The sequence below is a fragment of the Triturus cristatus genome, chromosome 3_2 (genome assembly GCF_964204655.1).
Source record: "Triturus cristatus chromosome 3_2, aTriCri1.1, whole genome shotgun sequence".
Lineage (NCBI taxonomy): Eukaryota > Metazoa > Chordata > Amphibia > Caudata > Salamandridae > Triturus > Triturus cristatus.
This window is the reverse complement of record NC_140584.1, coordinates 561769764-561790187: the sequence shown is the minus strand read 5'-3', so window position 1 is coordinate 561790187 and position 20424 is coordinate 561769764. Positions and strand designations below refer to the sequence as shown.

The 20424-nt window shown below is 51.0% G+C and overlaps 1 protein-coding gene across 1 annotated transcript in view; it reads right to left on the bottom strand.

Annotated features, from left to right (window-relative positions):
- VPS13C (vacuolar protein sorting 13 homolog C) overlaps nt 1–20424 on the bottom strand; it is a 2873871-nt gene that overhangs the window by 345721 nt on the left and 2507726 nt on the right. Inside the window, exon 74 of the mRNA XM_085648297.1 lies at nt 9926–10039. Within this exon, the coding sequence (XP_085504423.1) occupies nt 9926–10039 (114 nt within the window). The remainder of the gene's footprint in view (nt 1–9925; nt 10040–20424) is intronic.

The window sequence follows — 20424 nt, the reverse complement described above, 5'->3', positions numbered from 1 at the left end:
GCGTACTCCCCATGAGCTGATATCCCGCTGTCCGGCACGAACAACGCGTCTGTGGCCCCTCTACGAGCCGTAGCTCGCACCGCGAAGGAAGGTACTACCAGCCCGAGCAACGCGAGTTATCGCCCCTACGAGCCGTAGCTCGCACCGTAACTGAAGGACATCACCGTACCAGCTCGCACCCCCCTACGGACCGTACTATCTCCATACGCGCATCTCCCCTGCTTTGGGAAAGGCCCTGGTATGTGTGGTGGTCGCGTACGTCTCCCGTCCGGAGCGTACTGTTCGCCTGTCTCAGCAGCCAAAGTGAAGCCCAGCGATCCCGGTACGTCGCGTCACCGAACGTCTGGCAGTACGGACCGTACTCTCGCCCCGTCCCCTGAGCCGTGCACGCCCAAGGTCTCCCGTACCATAGTACGCGCCGCCCGGAGGACTTCGCACCGTACTGTACGCCTGCTGCCAAGGAAGTGTCCGTGACGAACTCACCAAGCATCAAGGTACTGTGCCTGTTCGCGCCGTAGGGTGTATGCTTCACCTGGAGCGCCTACAGCGCGTGTACGACCCGTTCCAAAGCCTGTGTCTACCGCGTACAACGCGTACGAAGAGGGACGACGCGCATAGAACTGTAAAAGTACGCTAAACCCAAGAACTCTTTGAAAATAAGTATTGTGGGCTGTTTAAACGTTATTTGGTCTTGTGCTAAGCCTGATAATTCTATATAAAGTATTTTTGATATATATCCTGTGTGGAGTCCATTTGTGGAGGGTCACTGTATTACTGTGTGGGTATTTACAAATGCTTAACCTAAACGCCCTGAGATAACGCCTTGTCTGCTCACGCCAAGCTACCTAGAGGGTGAGCAGGGGTTATTATTGGAGTGTATCCCCCTACCCTGACTAGAGGAAAGGTTCCCTGCTTGACACAAGTACCTACCTGTGCCAACCAGAGAACCCGGATTCTAACAATACACAATACGACCCAGTGGGAGATAGCCCTCTAGTGTACAGCTCGGCCTTTCTTGGCACCTACGTAGCCAACAAAGAACTGGTCATCCACCCGGAACTCATGTGTGCGATTCAGCTAAAAGGAGAGCGCAAGTTTTGGGTCCAGATGGTGGAGCCTCTCTTCCTCTCTGAAAGGGTGCGGAGGCGGAAAAAAAGTGGGCAAGGTGATAGTTTGCCGTATGTGGAAGGGAGTAACGACCTTTGGCAAGAAGAAAGGACGAGTGCGGAGCACAACCTTGTCCAGATGAACCGACAGAAAAGGAGGTTTACAGGAAAGAGCCTGGAGCTCACTCACTCGCCTAGCGGAGGTGATGGCAACCAGGAAAGCAGTCTTCACAGTTAGTAAATTAAGAGGACAGTTATGAAGCGGCTCAAAAGGAGCGCACATCAAATAAGTAAGAACCACATCAAATAAGTAAGAACGAGATTCAAGTCCCACTGTGGCATCACAAACGGAATAGGAGGGAAAAGGTGAGTAATGCCTTTGAGAAATCTATTCACTACAGGGGACTTGAAAAGAGACGGCTGACCAGGGATCCTGAGAAAAGCCGATATTGCACAAAGATAGCCTTTAATAGTGCCTAGAGCAGAGCCCTGCCAGGACAAAGAAAGAAGGAACAAAAGGACCTCTGAAAGAGGGGCAGAAAGGGGATCCACAGCCTTTGCTGTGCACCATGCCACAAATTTGTTCCACCTGCAGGCGTATACCGATTTAGTGGAGGGACGCCTGGCTGCCAGAATGATATCACAGACTTCAGGAGGAAAGTCAAATGGAATCAACTGTCGCTGCTCAATCTCCATGCATGGAGGTGGAGGCTGGATAGGTTTCGGTGGAGGACCGTTCCCTGCTGCTGAGACAGAAGATCCTCCCGAAGAGGCAGTCCGCACTCATACTGAGTAGCTCGGGATACCAAACTCTTCAAGCCCAGTCCGGGGCCTCAAGAATGACTTGGGTCTGGTCACGCCTGATCTTCTTCAGCACTTCAGGAAAGGCGTACAATAGACCGCAACTCCACTCGTGATGAAAAGCGTCGCCGAGCGAGTGCCGCCTTGGCAGTTCGGGCTGGGGTGTACCCATGAGGCACAGGGTCAAGACTGATTTGCATATGGCTGGGTTCAAACTGAAACGGCATGGTGAGCAAAAAAACGATGGATTTAGACCCAGATCTCTGTACTGGGGTGAATGTATGAAATTGTTCTGCATTCTGTCCATCAACTGTTGTTTTTGCCTTGGAAATTCCAACACGCATAACTGCTGACATTGCGCGTTCTCTTTGGTGGCAAATAAATCTAACCAAGGCTCTCCCCACTGTTGAAAGAGACCTTGTGCCACCTCCGAGTGAAGACGACATTCGTGATCCATCATGCACCCGAGTTTGTCCGCCCTGGTGTTCAAAAAACCTGCCAAGTGTTGAACCACCAAGGAAATGCCTTGACGTTCCAGCCATGTCCAGAGATGCAGAGCCTCCTTACATAGGGTCCACGACCCCACCCAGCCTTGCTTCTTGCAGTACCACATGGCGGTTGTGTTATCTGTGAACACCTGCACTACTCTGACCTTGACAGAGGGAAGGAATGCCTTCAGTGCAAGTAGGATCGCCCGGAGCTCCAGAAGGTTGATATCGAGCCTGGACTCCACCGGAGGCCAGAGGCCTCTGATCTCCCCCTCTCCCATGTGGCCGTCCAACCCCAGGAGGGACGCATCCGTCACCACTGTGTGCTCCGGTTGGGGAAGGGAGAGTGATATGCCGCTGACCCAATGCTGGTTCGTCAGCCAGCACTGCAACAGCTGTTTAGTGCCCTCCGAGACCTGGACGTACTCGGATAGGTCCCCTTGATGCTGCGCCCACTGGAACTTCAGGTCCCACTTCAGAGTCCGCATATGCCACCTGGCATGATTGGTCAGCAGGATGCAGGAGGCCATGAGGCCAAGCAGCCTCAAGGTCATCCTGGCTGAAACCCAGGAGAAGGGCTGAAAGATCGGAATCATAGCCCGAATGTTCCGGACTCGCTGTTTGGGAGGATAAACCCGAAACTGCTCTGTGTCCAGAACCGCTCCGATAAAGAGGAGCTTCTGAGAGGGAATCGGGTGCGACTTCGGCTCATTGATGGAGAACCCCAGCAAGTGCAGGAGGTCGGCCGTCGTCTGGAGGTGGGAGACAACTGCCTTGGGCGAGCCCGCCTTCAACAGCCAGTCATCGAGATAGGGGAAGACTGAAACCCCTGATCTGCGCAGATCAGCTGCGACCACCACAATCACTTTTGTGAACACCCGAGGGGCGCTGGTAAGGCCGAAAGGGAGCATGGTGAAATGATAGTGCTCGTGGCCTACCGTGAACCGCAGGTAACGCCGGTGGGCCGGCAGGATATGGTTATGAAAATAAGCATCCTGCAAGTCCAATGCTACCATCCAGTCTTGCGGGTCTAGGGCAAACAAGACCTGAGCAAGTGTGAGCATCTTGAACTTCTCCTTCCAGAGGAAGCAATTGACGTTCCGAAGGTCTAAGATAGGACGCACGCCCTTGTCCTTCTTTGGAACGAAGTAGTGGGAGTAACATCCACGACCTACTTCTGGCATCGGAACGCGCTCGATGGCCCACTTGGCCAAGAGGGCCGCAACTTCCTGCTGGAGAAGTACCAAGTGATCCCTCGACATGCGGTGGTACTGAGGTGGCATGGCTGGAGGGGTAGTCTCGAAGGGGAGGGAGGAGCCCCTTCAGACTATCTGTACAACCCACCTGTCTGAAGTGATGGTGTGCCAGTGGGGGAGGTGATGGCGAATCCTGCCACCCACTGGCGTTTGATGGGCCTGAAACACCGGACTAGGAAGGTTTGGAGGCAGTGGCAGCAGGGGTGGTGGTGGACTGACCTGCCCGCTGGACCAGTGACCCATCTCGGCGGGTCCCACATCTGCGGCTGTGCTGAGACTGTTGCTGCGCAGGCCTGTGGCTCTGAAACAAACGTGCTGGAGCGCCCCTTCCTTAGCCACGTGAGGAGCGAAAAGCAAAAGCCGAAGGAGTGCACGTGGCCGAAAGGCCCTAGGACTTGGCCGTAGCCCGCGAGTCCTTAAAACGCTCCAACGCTCTATCTGCCTTATCGCCAAAAAGGTGAGTGCCATCAATGGGCATGTCCATCAGAGTGTTTTGGACATCCCCCGAAAAGCCAATCGTCCTCAGCCAAGCGTGACGGCATAGCGCCACTGTCATGGAAATCGCTCTGCCCAGCGAGTCAGCGGTGTCAAGGCCACAACGAATCTTGAACTCGGCTGCGTCTCTCCATCTGCAATAGCTTGAGAGAGCACCGTCCAAGCCTCCTCTGGACACTGAGGCAGCACCCGCACCACCGTATCCCACACAGAGTGGGAATAACGGCCCAAGAGGCATGCAGTGTTCACAGTCTGCAACCCTGAACTGGTGGAAGAGAATATCTTCCTCCCAAAGTTCTCCAGTTTCTTGGATTCCCTGTCCAGAGGTGCGGAAGGGAATGCGCTAGGGGACGCAGAGGCTTGGACAACCAAGCTCTCTGGGGTAGGGTGTTGGGAGAGGAAAATGGGGTCGCCCGACGCTGGGCGATGGCGTCGGGCCATGTTCCTATCCACAGGAGCCCCTGTGTTGGGCTTGTGCCAGGTGCCCAAAAGAACGTCCGAAAGTGCGTCATTGAAGGGCAGTAGCAGCTCCACAGAGGAAGACGCTGGCCGAAGCACTTCTGTCAGGAGGTTAGTCCTAACGGCCACTGTAGAGAGCTCGAGGTACGGGGCCCGATGGGCCAAATAGACGGGCCATAGCAGACAGGAATTCCTGCAGCTGGGCCGGAGTCGCCGACGGACCCAGGAAAGGCAGGTAGGCTGTCGGCAACTGTCTATGCTCCACCGGAGCCGCGGGGGTGGCACCACCCACACCCTCAGCCGTGTCGCGCGACAGGCTAGGCGAAGAGCAACGCCGCTCCTTCGACTTCTTGTGCTTCGTCTTACCTGACCCCGAGCGCGAAGACTTCGTCGAACGATGGTGGCGGCTCCGCAACCGGTCCCTCGACCTCCCATGGGATAGGGACTGTTAACGGCGCGGAGCTAACTCCCGGGCCTCAAGCAACTTTAGGGACCGAGTTTTTGGAGCCATGGCCCGGCAGTCGGGACACGACGAGGGGTCGTGGTCGTGCCCCAGGCAGTATTGTATTGTATTGTATTGGGGATTTATAACGTGCACGGCTACTCAGAAGAGTGTCCCGGCGCGAACCAGCAAAAAAGGGGCAAAAAAGAAAAAAAGAAGAAGCTAATAAAATAAGAAGGTTTTAAGTTGTTTTCTGAACAAGATGGGGTTTTGAAGGCTGCGGAGCTCGAAAGGAAGGGAGTTCCAAGACTTAGCCGCCAGGTAAGATAAGGAACTACCACCTTTTCTTTCCAAACAAATTTTGGGCACAGACACCAAGCACACATTCGAGGAGCGTAGATGTCTGCCCGGAACATTGAACGAGAAACGTTTCCTCAGGTACCAAGGGCCGTATTCGTAGAGTGCTGCATGGGCCGTCACCAAAGCCTTGAACAGAACTCTGGCTTTTAGCGGCAGCCAATGCAACCTACGAAGATGTTGTCTGACGCTGGTGTGCTTGGGAAGGTCCAACAACAGCCGCGCTGCGGCATTCTGCACCACCTGTAGTTTATCCATAAGATAGCCAGGGAGACCAACATATAGGGCATTGGCATAATCAAGGCGGGAGGTGACCAAGGCCTTGATTACCGTTTCTTTGGTGGAAAGGGGCAGAAGGGGCAGGAATTTCTTGAGCATCTTTAAAATGCCAAAACAAGTACCTGTCAGTTTGCTGATTTGATTGTTAAAACTAAGTTTTTCATCAAACCAGATGCCCATATTCTTCACGGGGAGACCCAAAGGAGATGGTGGTGAAACATCGACTGGCCAGCAGGCATGAAGGAACCCAGAAGGGAAGTCCCCAAAAAACATTATCTCTGTTTTATCTTCGTTACATTTCAACTGGGCCGAATTGAACCAGGTGAACACCGCAGACAGACAGGATCTTACATGGTTAATACTGGACTCATGCTTTTTCCAAGTGAACAAAAGTAGAGAGTAGAGAAAAAGTAGAGACACTGGCTGTGCGGGTCCGTCACCGACATCATGCCGGGACAAGCCTCACAGGATTTAAAACCGGGCATCCCTATACACCAGGAGTCAGAGACTCAAAAGAACAGAGACAAAAAGTCTCAAAAAGCTCACTCAAAAATTGACTGGGGGTACCACTCTCTCCGGATCTGCGCTTGCTGACGTCAGCGCACGTGGGCGCGTCTAAGTAGCTCCAGCGACGTCATCTCAGCAACTAAGACGCCACTGACGTACGCGGAGCCGCACGACGACACCTACCGACGCGCATGGGTACTGCTGACGAAAACTATCCGGATCCAGTCTGACGCCTGGGGGTAATTCTAAGGTAAAGAATCTATCACTAACATGTCTCTTTCAGATATGGTAGCATGGAACTCACAGCTGGGCAACATGGATGATTCAAGCATGTGAATCTATAAAAGATTCAATATTAGAGAAAGTAAGCCCCCGCATGCAGGGTGATGATGAGGCTAGGGTTAGAAAACACAGACTTAAAAACAATTGACACAGATCATGGCAAACTCCTCTAATCATTTTCTGAGCAATGTTTGATTACACCAAAGACTCTAAAGATGTTGTTCCTGGATATCAAAACGGCAGTGCAGCTTCTCCCTTCCCTAGTCAGCTTTAAATAGGCAGGATCCAGCAAAATCACTTGGACCTCCAAGACTTATATTAGCCAGTTGAGGTAGCGCCTGTCATTTGTGATTTTGCAAAGGTCTGACTAGGCAAAAACCACTTACTATAAACCAACACTGGACGATTGAGACACACCCTTCAATACAGATTCTTTATGGTAAAGGTTGCCAGTAATAATCAGCAATCCACGTAGTTCAAGCATTAGGAAATCAGTGTGTTTATATATATACCAATATCTCATTGCTGAATGTGTTGTAAACCCATATGAAAAGGTCAACCATACATTTTGTAGGGCTGCCACATTCCACTCCCTCCTTCCAACAAAAGTATGCAGGCCTGTTTCGGTTGTGGTGTCTCTTCAAATGCTACAGAGTTTTATACATATATGGCAATGGGGGGAGAGTGCTTGCACCTTCTGGCTCACAATTATCTCTATATTACTTGCCATGATGGGTTTCTACATTAGGAGTGATCATCCTTTGTATAGCAATTTTTTTTTTTTTTGTAAATTCTTTTTATTAAACCAATTCGACTGAGATACATCAATTACATCTTAGCAGGCGACTTCATTTTCTTTCCGCAACAATTTCTCATTCCAATATATTGTACAAGCAATGTTTCTTTGCGGCTAGGGGGTTCCACAAGCCTCGTCTTCCGCTTGCTGGCTAGGGTATAGCAACTTTTACAAGCATTAGAGCATTTCAGCACTTTCTTACATTATGTTGCCATATTCTCTAATTCATGGGATTCCCATCAACCTGATGTGTATGACTCTTTGGTTGTGTCAACTGCTACATAGTTTAATGTATCAATTTGCTGCACTTTCCCATTTGGGACTTGATTGGGAGGTAATCCTCTGAGCCTCTTTTAGGTGTACTTTTGTTGGACGCTAAATGGAGCTCATTGTCCGTTGTTCTTCTCATGGGACTAAAGATAGAGACCCACAAGAAACACATTTCTCCTTTCATATTTTGGCTGGATCAGCAAGTTTTCCTGCTACATTATCTCAGAAAAAGTGCTCGTCAGGTCTGAATCAATAAGTGTGCCATTATCCTCAGGCAACTTGCAGGATCGGACGTATGGTAAACAGCAAAATGTATCCTAATTGGGGAGTGGGGTTAGGAGTTTCTACCTCTTGTTCTCGAGAGACATCCTGTTTATTACTAACATCCCCTAACTAGTGAGATTTATAAGGCCAATTATTCTAATATAGAATTATTGAATGCTCATTCACAGCTATGGCAGCAAGATGTGTCACTGAGTTAAGCGATCGCTACTGACATCTGATGTTTAATCCTAGGAGACACACTTTAACCACTTATCTCATCTAGGTCATCACTTTGAGTGCTATTAGACTATACAAAAAAACATTATTAGCAATATGTGAAAGCCGAGACCCTGAAAGACCATTGGTGACATGCTTCTATGCAGTGTTTTGCTGTGTTTTAAGTCACACTGTGAGGAACCCAACTATTTTAGATGTAGCCGTTACAGAACCTTTTTTCATTGAGTTCCACATAATTAGGAGATCAAAAAGACACCGTTCATTCAAGCAGTCACGTTGACTCCGAATTGGTATTGGGCTGCATCCATGTTTGACTCACACGGATGATGACCCACCAGGATGATGACAATTCAACCTTCTTGAGTGAATGTTATTGCAGACTTTGTAGGTGAAGTAAACAGAGACACTGACTGCAGCGGTGAGCCAAACTTTCTAACATCTTTCAAACAGAGTAAATAAGGTTGTAACTAATTCCTCTCGGCCTTCAAGGTCTACAGATGGAACAACCTGAAATATGAATTGTCTTTCATAAAGAAAATGACGATGATGTTTAAATATTTAATTTAAATGTTTATTTGATCGTGATGGCCATGTTGTCATAACACAGCAACACAATGGAAAACTATCCGTGTTTGAGTAAACTGCTCATGATTTTGCCAAAGATAAAAATCCTGACTTAACCGGGCCAGATTGTCAAACTGTCTTTGGAGGGGTCGTCAGGCTCTTGATGAGCTGATCAAACATTTTCAATAGTTGAAGGGAAAGAGGCAAGCAAGAAAGCACCAAACGAAGTCTGGCTGTGCATCAAGTCAAGGTCTGCCTGCAATATAGGTTTTGGTAGATAATCATCTAGCTTGAAGCACAAGGTGGAACTTAAAGGTACCTCCCTAAGGCTAAGCAAGAGTAAATAAAAGAGCCCTGCCAACACCAGCATCCTGCAGGCAAAAATGTAGTTGAATAGGCTTTTTAACAAAGAAAATATTTCAGAGAGTTAATGTTCACCCCGCAGCTGGCTTTGCTCTGAAAGCTATGATTTTAGACGACAGCTACCCTTCCTTTCCAAAAAAAAAGAGAAAATAAGAAAATTGAATATTACTGTATGTTGTCTACGTATAACACAAGGATTTTTAATAACCAGGCACCTTGACTTAAGGGTAACACATGGTTTGTGTATAAATCACCAAACTGAAAATGACCTATATTTAACAAAACAAAAATGATTTCAGGGCCTCAATTACAAATCGTATGCATTGTTCCTGTTTGCACTGTGGCACACCTTTAACTAAGTGCAGCCAGCCAGCACATTCGTTATTATATATCCGCTATTTTTTGAGACAGTGCCCTCGATTATACTGAAAAATTAGCTGCCCTCAATGGAGACGTGTACTCTCAAAGTATGAACCTGGGCTGAGGAGAGTGGATTCGTGAAAGAGAGGGCCACAGTTTGAACCTGCAGCTCCGTCTTTCACTAGAGACAGATTGGCGTTATTACATCCATCTGCAGGGTGATGCCTGGGAGCCTTTCTACTCATGTAAGGGACTCTCACTTGGGAGGCGCACTGACTCTGTACCGACTCATACATGGTGCCCATTCAAGGTGTGGTTGAAGACCTCTTTATCAGTGCCCCCGCGTCTGTAATATGGTGCCATGATAAAGGGTTCTCTCATTTCGCTAATCGCATTAATAGTTTACGAGGTACAGCTTCATCATCTGTGCTATATTCATGAATATTTTGTTTGTGCGTTTGCATTGAGTGATGGATTTGTAATAGGGCTTGCATGTAGGAGATGAAAACCATTAGCTATCTATCAAACAGGTATCATATCAGAACCTAAAGTAGCTTTGATGGTCTGAAAATGCCTCGAGATACAATGTAACATCATACCTGGAAAGGTTCATAGAAGAAAGCTTCCACGCCCTCTGAAAGTCCTCTTATTAATCCAAAAGGATTTCCTAGGACATCAAGACCCAGCAAAAGGACATACATCTGTTTCAGAAACTGAAAGAAAATTGAATTAAGTGAAAACATTTACATTAAGAATACATAAAATAATTATTTGTCCATCACACATTGGGATATCCATAAGAGACATCGTAATTTGGATAGGTACCACAATTTAAGTGCTATACCTAAAAGCACCTGAAGGCGCTGGGAAATGTACTTACCATGTTACTAACTTTAGGCAATCCTTGAACCTAGCGAGACTCTTTAAATCTGCATACAGGCACTGGAAAAATATATGCTTCTGGTTCTCAAACATGCAGAGGCTTCTTAACAAGCTATATTTGTTAGAATGTTTGCCATTATTTAAAGATGTAACTAACCAGCCTTATAGATGGCTTGTATCTGGACATGAATTGAGGATTGACATAGGTAACCTGAAACAACTTACAGTAAGGACTAAAAGTTGATGGTTCACTGCCTCTCATGCTGTAACCTCATATGTTCATGTTTGCTCTGAGAACCATTTTTTATCTTTGCTGAACCTGATTGTACAGATAGTTGCTGAGCCAAGCCAGTGGCTAGATTTATGCTCAATGAATAGTGTTAAAAAAGAAATAGTGAATATTAACTAATCAAATGGGTAGTTGTTAGAAATGGCGATTTCTGGTTGGCTAGGGCTTGCGCCAAAGCCAGGCAGAAACCACCACTCTAGTCAGAGCTGGGGAGTTACACGCCAAAGATAACCCCTGCTCACCCCCTTGGTAGCTTGGCACGAGCAGTCAGGCTTATCCCGGAGGCGATGTGTAAAGCGTTTGCGCGCGCACCCTGCAACAACACCCAAGGCCCACCACAAAAGAAACTCCACACAAGGTATTATATAAAAATAGCCTTTGTATTACCACAACACATTAGATAAAAACAAACACTTTACAATGTGCCAACAGGCACGGGCAGAGTTTACAAGGGATTGTATGTACAGGGGACAGGGCCACATAGAGTCAGGAATTAGCACTTTGTAGAAATTAGCACTTAGAACATAGGAATAATGCTTTAGAACATAGCACATACAATCACTGTAGCACTAAATAACATATGTAGCACACGACCACTAACTACTGGTAACAGGTAAGTACCACCTACGCAACCCTAACCACCTTAGGAAAATATTGCGCAGGGAACCAGGACCTCACTAGCACCACCTGTACTAGGAGAAAACAACCACCTAAGTATCACAATACCTGTAGGGGTCTAAACACAGTACACATGATGCAGCGCAACACATTCAGAGGTGCAGGGAAGGAAAACACATGATGCATAAAATACATTCAGCGGTGTAAAACAAGGTACATGATGCATAAACACACATTCAGAGGTGTAGGAAAGGAAAACACAACTGCGTAAAACCCACATAAGCCACCACCTGTGGCAGTCCCTAGGCCAACTGGCCTTGTCGGGGCTAGGACGCCCTATGTCCCAATGTCAGGGCAAGATTGCGCAAGCTGCGCAAGCCAAAGCGCAAAGTAGCACTGGGTGTCCTAAACGTTGCAGCTGCCCACTAAGTGCTGGGCAGCTGGAGAAATACTGGGGCACCCCTGTGCCTTTTAAAACAAATCTGGCATGCCTTGGAGCCTCCCTGGGCTCTGCCAAAAAGAATGCCCCCAAGTGTTGGAGCGCACCAGCGCTCTAAACAAACAATGCCGTTGGAGCGCACCAGCACTCGAAGAAAACAATGCGGGGTGTTGGAGCCTCACTCGGCTCGTAAATACACAATGCCCACACAGCCAATGCGTGTACTTTGGAGCCCTCTAGGCTCTTCAGACCAAAAATGCGCCCCTTTGCTGGAGCCTCAACCAGCTCTGAAATACACAATGGGGGCCAACGTTGGAGCGGCCCGCTGCCTTCCGGGGCCGCTCTTCCTTGTAAAATAAATGCTCCTCTATGCTGGAGCGCCCCTCGGGGCTCGGTAAATACTGCCCCCTCCCCCTCCTTCGAGGGAGCGTCAGGCGCCCTGAAACCAACCAGGCTGCCCCCACTCACCGGGACTCCGGCGTCTGCTCCGGACACTCCGGCGGCGGGGCTCTCTCCTCCGGTTGCGAGAGCGGGGTGGGCTCCCGCCTCTCTTTGGTGCTGACTCGGGTCTCCCTCAGCTCACGGGAGGCCCGACCAGTCCGGGGGCGCGTCACAAGCCCCGCCCGCAATCAGGGGTTTCCTGACTCCTACCGGGTCGCTCCAGGCAGCGCGGCGGCCCAGGGTTTCGCGGCTGTTGTACGGTGGCAATGAGGGGTAGGCTCCCTCTTCCTTAATCATACGAGCGGGGTGGGCACCCGCTCGAGGTCGCAACAATGCAGGGTGGGCACCCGCTCGCCAATGAAAAATGCAATAAATCGAGGTGGGCACTCGATATGGGCGGCAATGTCCCTGGCAGGGTGGGCACCTGCCAGGGGAGTTCAGAATCGGCAAAGACCGGGCAAACGCCGGGTGGGCACCGGCTTTCAGAAATAAAGCGCTCCGAGCGCTAGGACAAATAAAAGCGCTTCCAGGCGCTTAGGGATGTAAATAAAGCGCTCCCAGCGCTTTAAGAAGGATAACAACAAAGTCCAGCAAAGTTCTCCCCTGCATACAGCAAGGCAGGGGTGGGGGGGGCAAGGCTGGACTCAGAGCCAGCTCACTGGGCCTCCAGGCAGGGAGGTAGTCCAAGTGGCAGTCCTCTGGTCCAGCAGCAGCCCCCCTCAGGTAGGATCCTGGAAGAGAACAAATTGCAAGGGGACACAGCCCCTTCTTATACACCTTTTCCCTTTGTTCTTGGTTCAGGGTGAGGGGGAAAACCAGTCGCAGCTGGTTGGGGAGCACCCTTGATGTGCTCAGCCCCTCACTCTATTCACTGGCAGGGCTAGGGTCATCAGTCGCACCACAGGGGGCGGAGCCAGCATTGTGTGGGGAAAGCCCTGCCCTATTCAGGTCCAAGGTGCACTCCTCCCCAGCCATCCGCATGCTAATCTCACACTCACCACTGGGGCAGACCCACCCAGACTCCTGGAACCAGGCTCACCAGCCAGCTCCAGCCAATCACATGCCAGACACCTTTTACACTAATATGCCAAATCCTAGAAGTGGCACTTCCGCACATGACATAATCACGCATTATACATCATTGCGAAGCATTCGATCACACGAGTCCGCACATACCAAACTCGAGCCTGCACACCCCACGCATCAGGAACTACCAGGGACACATACATTCCCCATGCATTCCTATGGGAAAGCAGGCCTATCTCACCACATGCACTCAGAGTGCGCACGCACTTTACTCTGGGACACAGGGAAAGTGCGCAGAAACCAAAAATCACTACCACCAGGTCACCAGTAAAAGCAAAAAGTTCAGGGGTGAACCTGCCAGAAGGGCCAAGTCCAACAGTAGTCCAGTGAAACCCCATTATAATGTGCATCTTGTACCCAGGGGAGAAAGCGAGTGGTCAGGTTGCAGTGTCTGCTGGGCCCTAAAAAAAAGTAATAATTAAAAAAAGATGGTGTGATCAGATGATCAGAAGATGCCAGCCCAGGAAACAGTCACCTAAAGTGAGTAGCCCAGCATTATTGTACAGTTACTTGACTCACAGAGATATAATAAAAAACTAATAAAAAGAAAACTGGTGGGGGTAGGGAGCATACAGAACAAGCATTTGCGATGCATTAGGTCTCGCATTTACGCAAGTTTGAGCTATTGGCATTTTAAATGACAATGCCTTTTATATATGTTTTTCCTTTTTAAAACATAAGTAAAAGACATTGTCATTTACAATGCCAATAGTTTCAACTTGCGTAAATGAGAGACCTATTGCAGTGCAAACGTTAGTTTCATCCCAGCTACTTGGCGCATCCCTGCATTGGAATTCCAGCCTGGAGAATGACAATGCTGTCCAGAACTGCTCATTCCTTCCTGACTTCATTGACGTTGCATGGCCTCCACTTTTAGCCTTACTTTATCAGTACCACAGAATCAGTACTTAGACGTTATTTTTTGCCCAAATATTCTTCTGGGGGGCAGTTCCATTGATTTACAAAACAGTCAGTAAATCAAGGCCATTACACTACAAGTCTTTGCTCATAGGCAGGACCACTGGAGAAACGCAATATTGTGGCCGCCGCGTTCTCAGAGTATTTACATATTTTCCACACTTGCCGCATGATTCAGATCTTCAGTTGCAAACATTGATTCTAGCTCAGATGGATCAAAAGAGGCTTTAAAAAGCATCAGCCGTGGCCCCCAGGGGGAAAGACGGTTTGCAAAGATTAGCTGTCCCCATTTCATTGCTGACGGCTGTATTCAGACGTTAGAGTGCTGCTAATGAGGAGAAATGTTTGCCCAGACAGTACTGCTGTGTGGTAAAATGTCAGAATAGCAAAATATTGTGACAGAATGTGCCATATTACGCTGCATTATTGCACCCCTTCTGTGTCTCATTATGTTTGTACCTCTCCAGTCCCATTAGCACCTGTTCTGACCTTTGTCTCAGCCTCTAAAATAGCTCTGCTGACCTTGTTCTCTGGCTCTACAGCAGCTTGCTGACCTGGTTCAATGGCTCTAGAGTGGCTCTGCTGACCTGGTACTCAGGCTCTACAGCAGCTTGCTGACCTGGTTCTCGGGCTCTAGAGCGGATCTGCTGGCCTGGTTCTCTGGCTCTAGAGAGGCTCTGCTGACCTGGTTCTCTGGCTCTACAGCTGCTCTGCTGACCTGGTTCTTTGGCTCTACAGCACCTCTACTGACCTGGTTCTCAAGCTCTACAGTAGCTTGCTAACCTGAATCTCTGGCTCTAGAGTGGATTTGCTGGCCTGGTTCTCTGGCTCTAGAGCGGTTCTGCTGACCTGGTACTCTGGCTCTAGAGCGGCTCTGCTGACCTGGTACTCTGGCTCTAGAGCGGCTCTGCTGACCTGGTACTCTGGCTCTAGAGCGGCTCTGCTGACCTGGTACTCTGGCTCTAGAGCGGCTCTGCTGACCGGGTTCTCTGGCTCTAGAGTGGCTCTGCTGACCCGGTACTCTGGCTCTAGAGTGGCTCTGCTGACCCGGTTCTCTGGCTCTAGAGCAGCTCTGCTGACTTGCTTCTATGGCTCTACAGCAGCTCTGCTGAACTGGTTCCCTGGCTCTAGAGTGGCTCTACTGACCTGGTTCTCAGGCTCTACAACGGCTCTGCTGACCTGGTTCTTAGGCTCTACAGCAGCTTGCTGACCTGGTTCAATGGCTCTAGAGTGGCTCTGCTGACCTGGTACTCCGGCTCTACAGCAGCTTGCTGACCTGGTTCTCGGGCTCTAGAGCGGATCAGCTGGCCTGATTCTCTGGCTCTAGAGAGGCTCTGCTGGCCTGGTTCTCTGGCTCTAGAGAGGCTCTGCAGACCTGGTTGTTTGGCTCTAGAGTGGCTCTACTGACCTAGTTCTCCGGCTCTAGAGCGGCTCAGCTGACCGGGTTCTCTGGCTCTAGAGAGGCTCTGCTGACCGGGTTCTCTGGCTCTAGAGTGGCTCTGCTGACCCGGTTCTCTGGCTCTGGAGTGGCTCTGCTGACCTGCTTCTATGGCTCTACAGCAGCTTTGCTGAACTGGTTCTCTGGCTCTAGAGTGGCTCTACTGACCAGGTTATCAGGCTCTACAATGGCTCTGCTGACCTGGTTCTCTGGCTCTAAGCAGCTCTGCTGACCTGTTTCTTTGGCTCTAGAGCGGCTCTGCTGACCTGGTTCTCTGGCTCTAGAGCAGCTCTGCTGACCTGGTTCTCTGGCTCCAGAGCGGCTCTGCTGTGATCTGGTTCTCTGGCTCTAGGATGGCTCTGCTGACCCGGTTCTTTGGCTCTACAGAAGATCTGCTGCCCTGGGTCTCAGGCTCTACAACGGCGCTGCTGACCGGGTTCTCTGGCTCTACAGTGGCTCTGCTGACCTGGTTCTCTAGCTCTAAAATGGCTCTGCCGACCCAGTTCTCTGGCTCTACAGCAGGTCTGCTGACCTGGTTCTCTGGCTCCAGAGCGGCACTGCTGACATGGTTCTCTCGCTTTACAGCAGCTCTGCTGACCTGGTTCTCTGGCTCTACAACGGCTCTACTGACCTGCTACTCTGGCTTAAGAGTGGCTCTGTTGGCCTGGTTCTCTAGCTCTAGAGTGGCTCTGCTGACCTGGTTTTCTGCCTCTAGAGCGGCTCTGCTGACCTGGTTCTCTGGCTTTACAGCAGCTCTGCTGACCTGGTTCTCTGGCTTTACAGCAGCTCTGCTGACCTGGTTCTCTGGCCCTACTACGGCTCTGCTGACCTGGTTCTCTGGCTCAAGAGTGGCTCTGTTGGCCTGGTTCTCTAGCTCTAGAGTGGATCTGCTGACCTGGTTTTCTGGCTCTATACCAGTTCTGCTGACCTGGTTCTCTAGCTCTAGAGCAGCTCTGCTGATCTGGTTCTCGGGATCTAGAATGGCTCTGCTGACCTGGTTTTCTGGCTCTAGAGCGGCTCTGCTGACCTAGTTCTCCGGCTCTACAGCAGCTCTGCTGACCTGGTTCTCTGGCTCTAAGCAGCTCTGCTGACCTGGTTCTTTGGCTCTAGAGCGGCTCTGCTGACCTGGTTCTCTAGCTCTAGAGCAGCTCTGCTGACCTGGTTCTCATGCTCCAGAGCGGCTCTGCTGACCGGGTTCTCTGGCTCTAGAGCGGCTCTGCTGACCGGGTTCTCTGGCTCTAGAGTGGCTCTGCTGACTGGGTTCTCTGGCTCTAGAGTGGCTCTGCTGACCCGGTTCTCTGGCTCTAGAGTGGCTCTGCTGACCCGGTTCTCTGGCTCTAGAGCAGCTCTGCTGACCTGCTTCTATGGCTCTAAAGCAGCTCTGCTGAACTGGTTCCCTGGCTCTAGTGCGGCTCTACTGACCTGGTTCTCAGGCTCTACAACGGCTCTGCTGACCTGGTACTCAGGCTCTACAGCAGCTTGCTGACCTGGTTCTCGGGCTCTAGAGCGGATCTGCTGGCCTGGTTCTCTGGCTCTAGAGAGGCTCTGCTGACCTGGTTCTCTGGCTCTAGAGAGGCTCTGCTGACCTGGTTCTCTGGCTCTAGAGAGGCTCTGCTGACCTGGTTGTTTGGCTCTAGAGCGGCTCTACTGACCTGGTTCTCAGGCTCTAGAGCGGCTCTGCTGAACTGGTTTTTCTGGCTCTAGAGCGTGCCTGCTGACCTGGTTCTATGGCTCTACAGCAGCTCTACTGACCTGGTTCGATGGCTCTACAGCAGCTCTGCTGACCTGGTTCTCTGGCTCAAGAGCGGCTCTGCTGACCTGGTTCTCTGGCTCTACAGCAGCTCTGCTGACCTGGGTCTCAGGCTCTACAATGGCTCTGCTGACCTGGTTCTCTGGCTCTACAATGGTTCTGCAGACCTGGTTCTAAGGCTCTACAGCAGCTTGCTGACCTGCTTCTCTGGCTCTACAGCAGCTTGATGACCTGCTTCTCTGGCTCTACAGCAGCTCTGCTGACCTGTTTCTCTGGCTCTACAGCAGCTTGATTACCTGCTTCTCTGGCTCTACAGCAGCTCTGCTGACCTGCTTCTCTGGCTGTACAGCATCTCTGCTGACCTAGTTCTAAGGATCTGCAGCAGCTCTTTAGACCCGATTCTCTGCTGGCTCTACAGCAGCTTGCTGACCTGTTTCTCTGCTGGCTCTACAGCAGCTTGTTGACCTGTTTCTCTGGCTCTACAACACCTCTGCTGACCTGGTTTGCTGACCTGGTTCTGTGGCCATCGAGCAGCTCTGCTGACCTGGTTCTCTGGCTCTACAGCAGCTTTAGTGACCTGTTTCTCTGACTCTACAGCAGCTCTGCTGACCTGGTTCTAAGGCTCGAGAGCGGCTCTGCTGACCTGGTTCTCAGGCTCTAGAGCGACTCTGCTGACCTGATTCTCTGGCTCAACAGCGGCTCTGCTGACCTGGTTCTCTGGCTCTAAAATGACTCTGCTGACCCAGTTCTCTGGCTTTACAGCAGCTCTGCTGACCTGGTTCTCTGGCTCTACAACGACTCTGCTGACCTGGTTCTCTGGCTCAAGAGTGGCTCTGTTGGCCTGGTTCTCTAGCTCTAGAGTGGCTCTGCTGACCTGGTTTTCTGCCTCTAGAGCGGCTCTGCTGACCTGGTTCTCTGGCTTTACAGCAGCTCTGCTGACCTGGTTCTCTGGCTCTACAACGACTCTGCTGACCTTGTTCTCTGGCTCAAGAGTGGCTCTGTTGGCCTGGTTCTCTAGCTCTAGAGTGGCTCTGCTGACCTGGTTTTCTGGCTCTAGAGCGGCTCTGCTGACCTGGTTCTCTGGCTCTCGAGCTGCTCTGCTGACCCGGTTCTTTGACTCTAAAATGACTCTGCTGACCCAGTTCTCTGGCTTTACAGCAGCTCTGCTGACCTGGTTCTCTGGCTCTACAACGACTCTGCTGACCTGGTTCTCTGGCTCAAGAGTGGCTCTGTTGGCCTGGTTCTCTAGCTCTAGAGTGGCTCTGCTGACCTGGTTTTCTGCCTCTAGAGCGGCTCTGCTGACCTGGTTCTCTGGCTTTACAGCAGCTCTGCTGACCTGGTTCTCTGGCTCTACAACGACTCTGCTGACCTTGTTCTCTGGCTCAAGAGTGGCTCTGTTGGCCTGGTTCTCTAGCTCTAGAGTGGCTCTGCTGACCTGGTTCTCTGGCTTTACAGCAGCTCTGCTGACCTGGTTCTCTGGCTCTACAACGACTCTGCTGACCTTGTTCTCTGGCTCAAGAGCGGCTCTGCTGACCGGGTTCTCTAGCTCTAAAATGGCTCTGCCGACCCAGTTCTCTGGCTCTACAGCAGGTCTGCTGACCTGGTTCTCTGGCTCCAGAGCGGCACTGCTGACATGGTTCTCTCGCTTTACAGCAGCTCTGCTGACCTGGTTCTCTGGCTCTACAACGGCTCTACTGACCTGCTACTCTGGCTTAAGAGTGGCTCTGTTGGCCTGGTTCTCTAGCTCTAGAGTGGCTCTGCTGACCTGGTTTTCTGCCTCTAGAGCGGCTCTGCTGACCTGGTTCTCTGGCTCTAAAATGACTCTGCTGACCCAGTTCTCTGGCTTTACAGCAGCTCTGCTGACCTGGTTCTCTGGCTCTACAACGACTCTGCTGACCTGGTTCTCTGGCTCAAGAGTGGCTCTGTTGGCCTGGTTCTCTAGCTCTAGAGTGGCTCTGCTGACCTGGTTTTCTGCCTCTAGAGCGGCTCTGCTGACCTGGTTCTCTGGCTTTACAGCAGCTCTGCTGACCTGGTTCTCTGGCTCTACAACGACTCTGCTGACCTTGTTCTCTGGCTCAAGAGTGGCTCTGTTGGCCTGGTTCTCTAGCTCTTGAGTGGCTCTGCTGACCTGGTTTTCTGGCTCTAGAGCGGCTCTGCTGACCTGGTTCTCTGGCTCTCGAGCTGCTCTGCTGACCCGGTTCTTTGACTCTAAAATGACTCTGCTGACCCAGTTCTCTGGCTTTACAGCAGCTCTGCTGACCTGGTTCTCTGGCTCTACAACGACTCTGCTGACCTGGTTCTCTGGCTCAAGAGTGGCTCTGTTGGCCTGGTTCTCTAGCTCTAGAGTGGCTCTGCTGACCTGGTTTTCTGCCTCTAGAGCGGCTCTGCTGACCTGGTTCTCTGGCTTTACAGCAGCTCTGCTGACCTGGTTCTCTGGCTCTACAACGACTCTGCTGACCTTGTTCTCTGGCTCAAGAGTGGCTCTGTTGGCCTGGTTCTCTAGCTCTAGAGTGGCTCTGCTGACCTGGTTCTCTGGCTTTACAGCAGCTCTGCTGACCTGGTTCTCTGGCTCTACAACGACTCTGCTGACCTTGTTCTCTGGCTCAAGAGCGGCTCTGCTGACCGGGTTCTCTAGCTCTAAAATGGCTCTGCCGACCCAGTTCTCTGGCTCTACAGCAGGTCTGCTGACCTGGTTCTCTGGCTCCAGAGCGGCACTGCTGACATGGTTCTCTCGCTTTACAGCAGCTCTGCTGACCTGGTTCTCTGGCTCTACAACGGCTCTACTGACCTGCTACTCTGGCTTAAGAGTGGCTCTGTTGGCCTGGTTCTCTAGCTCTAGAGTGGCTCTGCTGACCTGGTTTTCTGCCTCTAGAGCGGCTCTGATGACCTGGTTCTCTGGCTTTACAGCAGCTCTGCTGACCTGGTTCTCTGGCTTTACAGCAGCTCTGCTGACCTGGTTCTCTGGCCCTACTACGGCTCTGCTGACCTGGTTCTCTGGCTCAAGAGTGGCTCTGTTGGCCTGGTTCTCTAGCTCTAGAGTGGATCTGCTGACCTGGTTTTCTGGCTCTATACCAGTTCTGCTGACCTGGTTCTCTAGCTCTAGAGCAGCTCTGCTGATCTGGTTCTCGGGATCTAGAATGGCTCTGCTGACCTGGTTTTCTGGCTCTAGAGCGGCTCTGCTGACCTAGTTCTCCGGCTCTACAGCAGCTCTGCTGACCTGGTTCTCTGGCTCTAAGC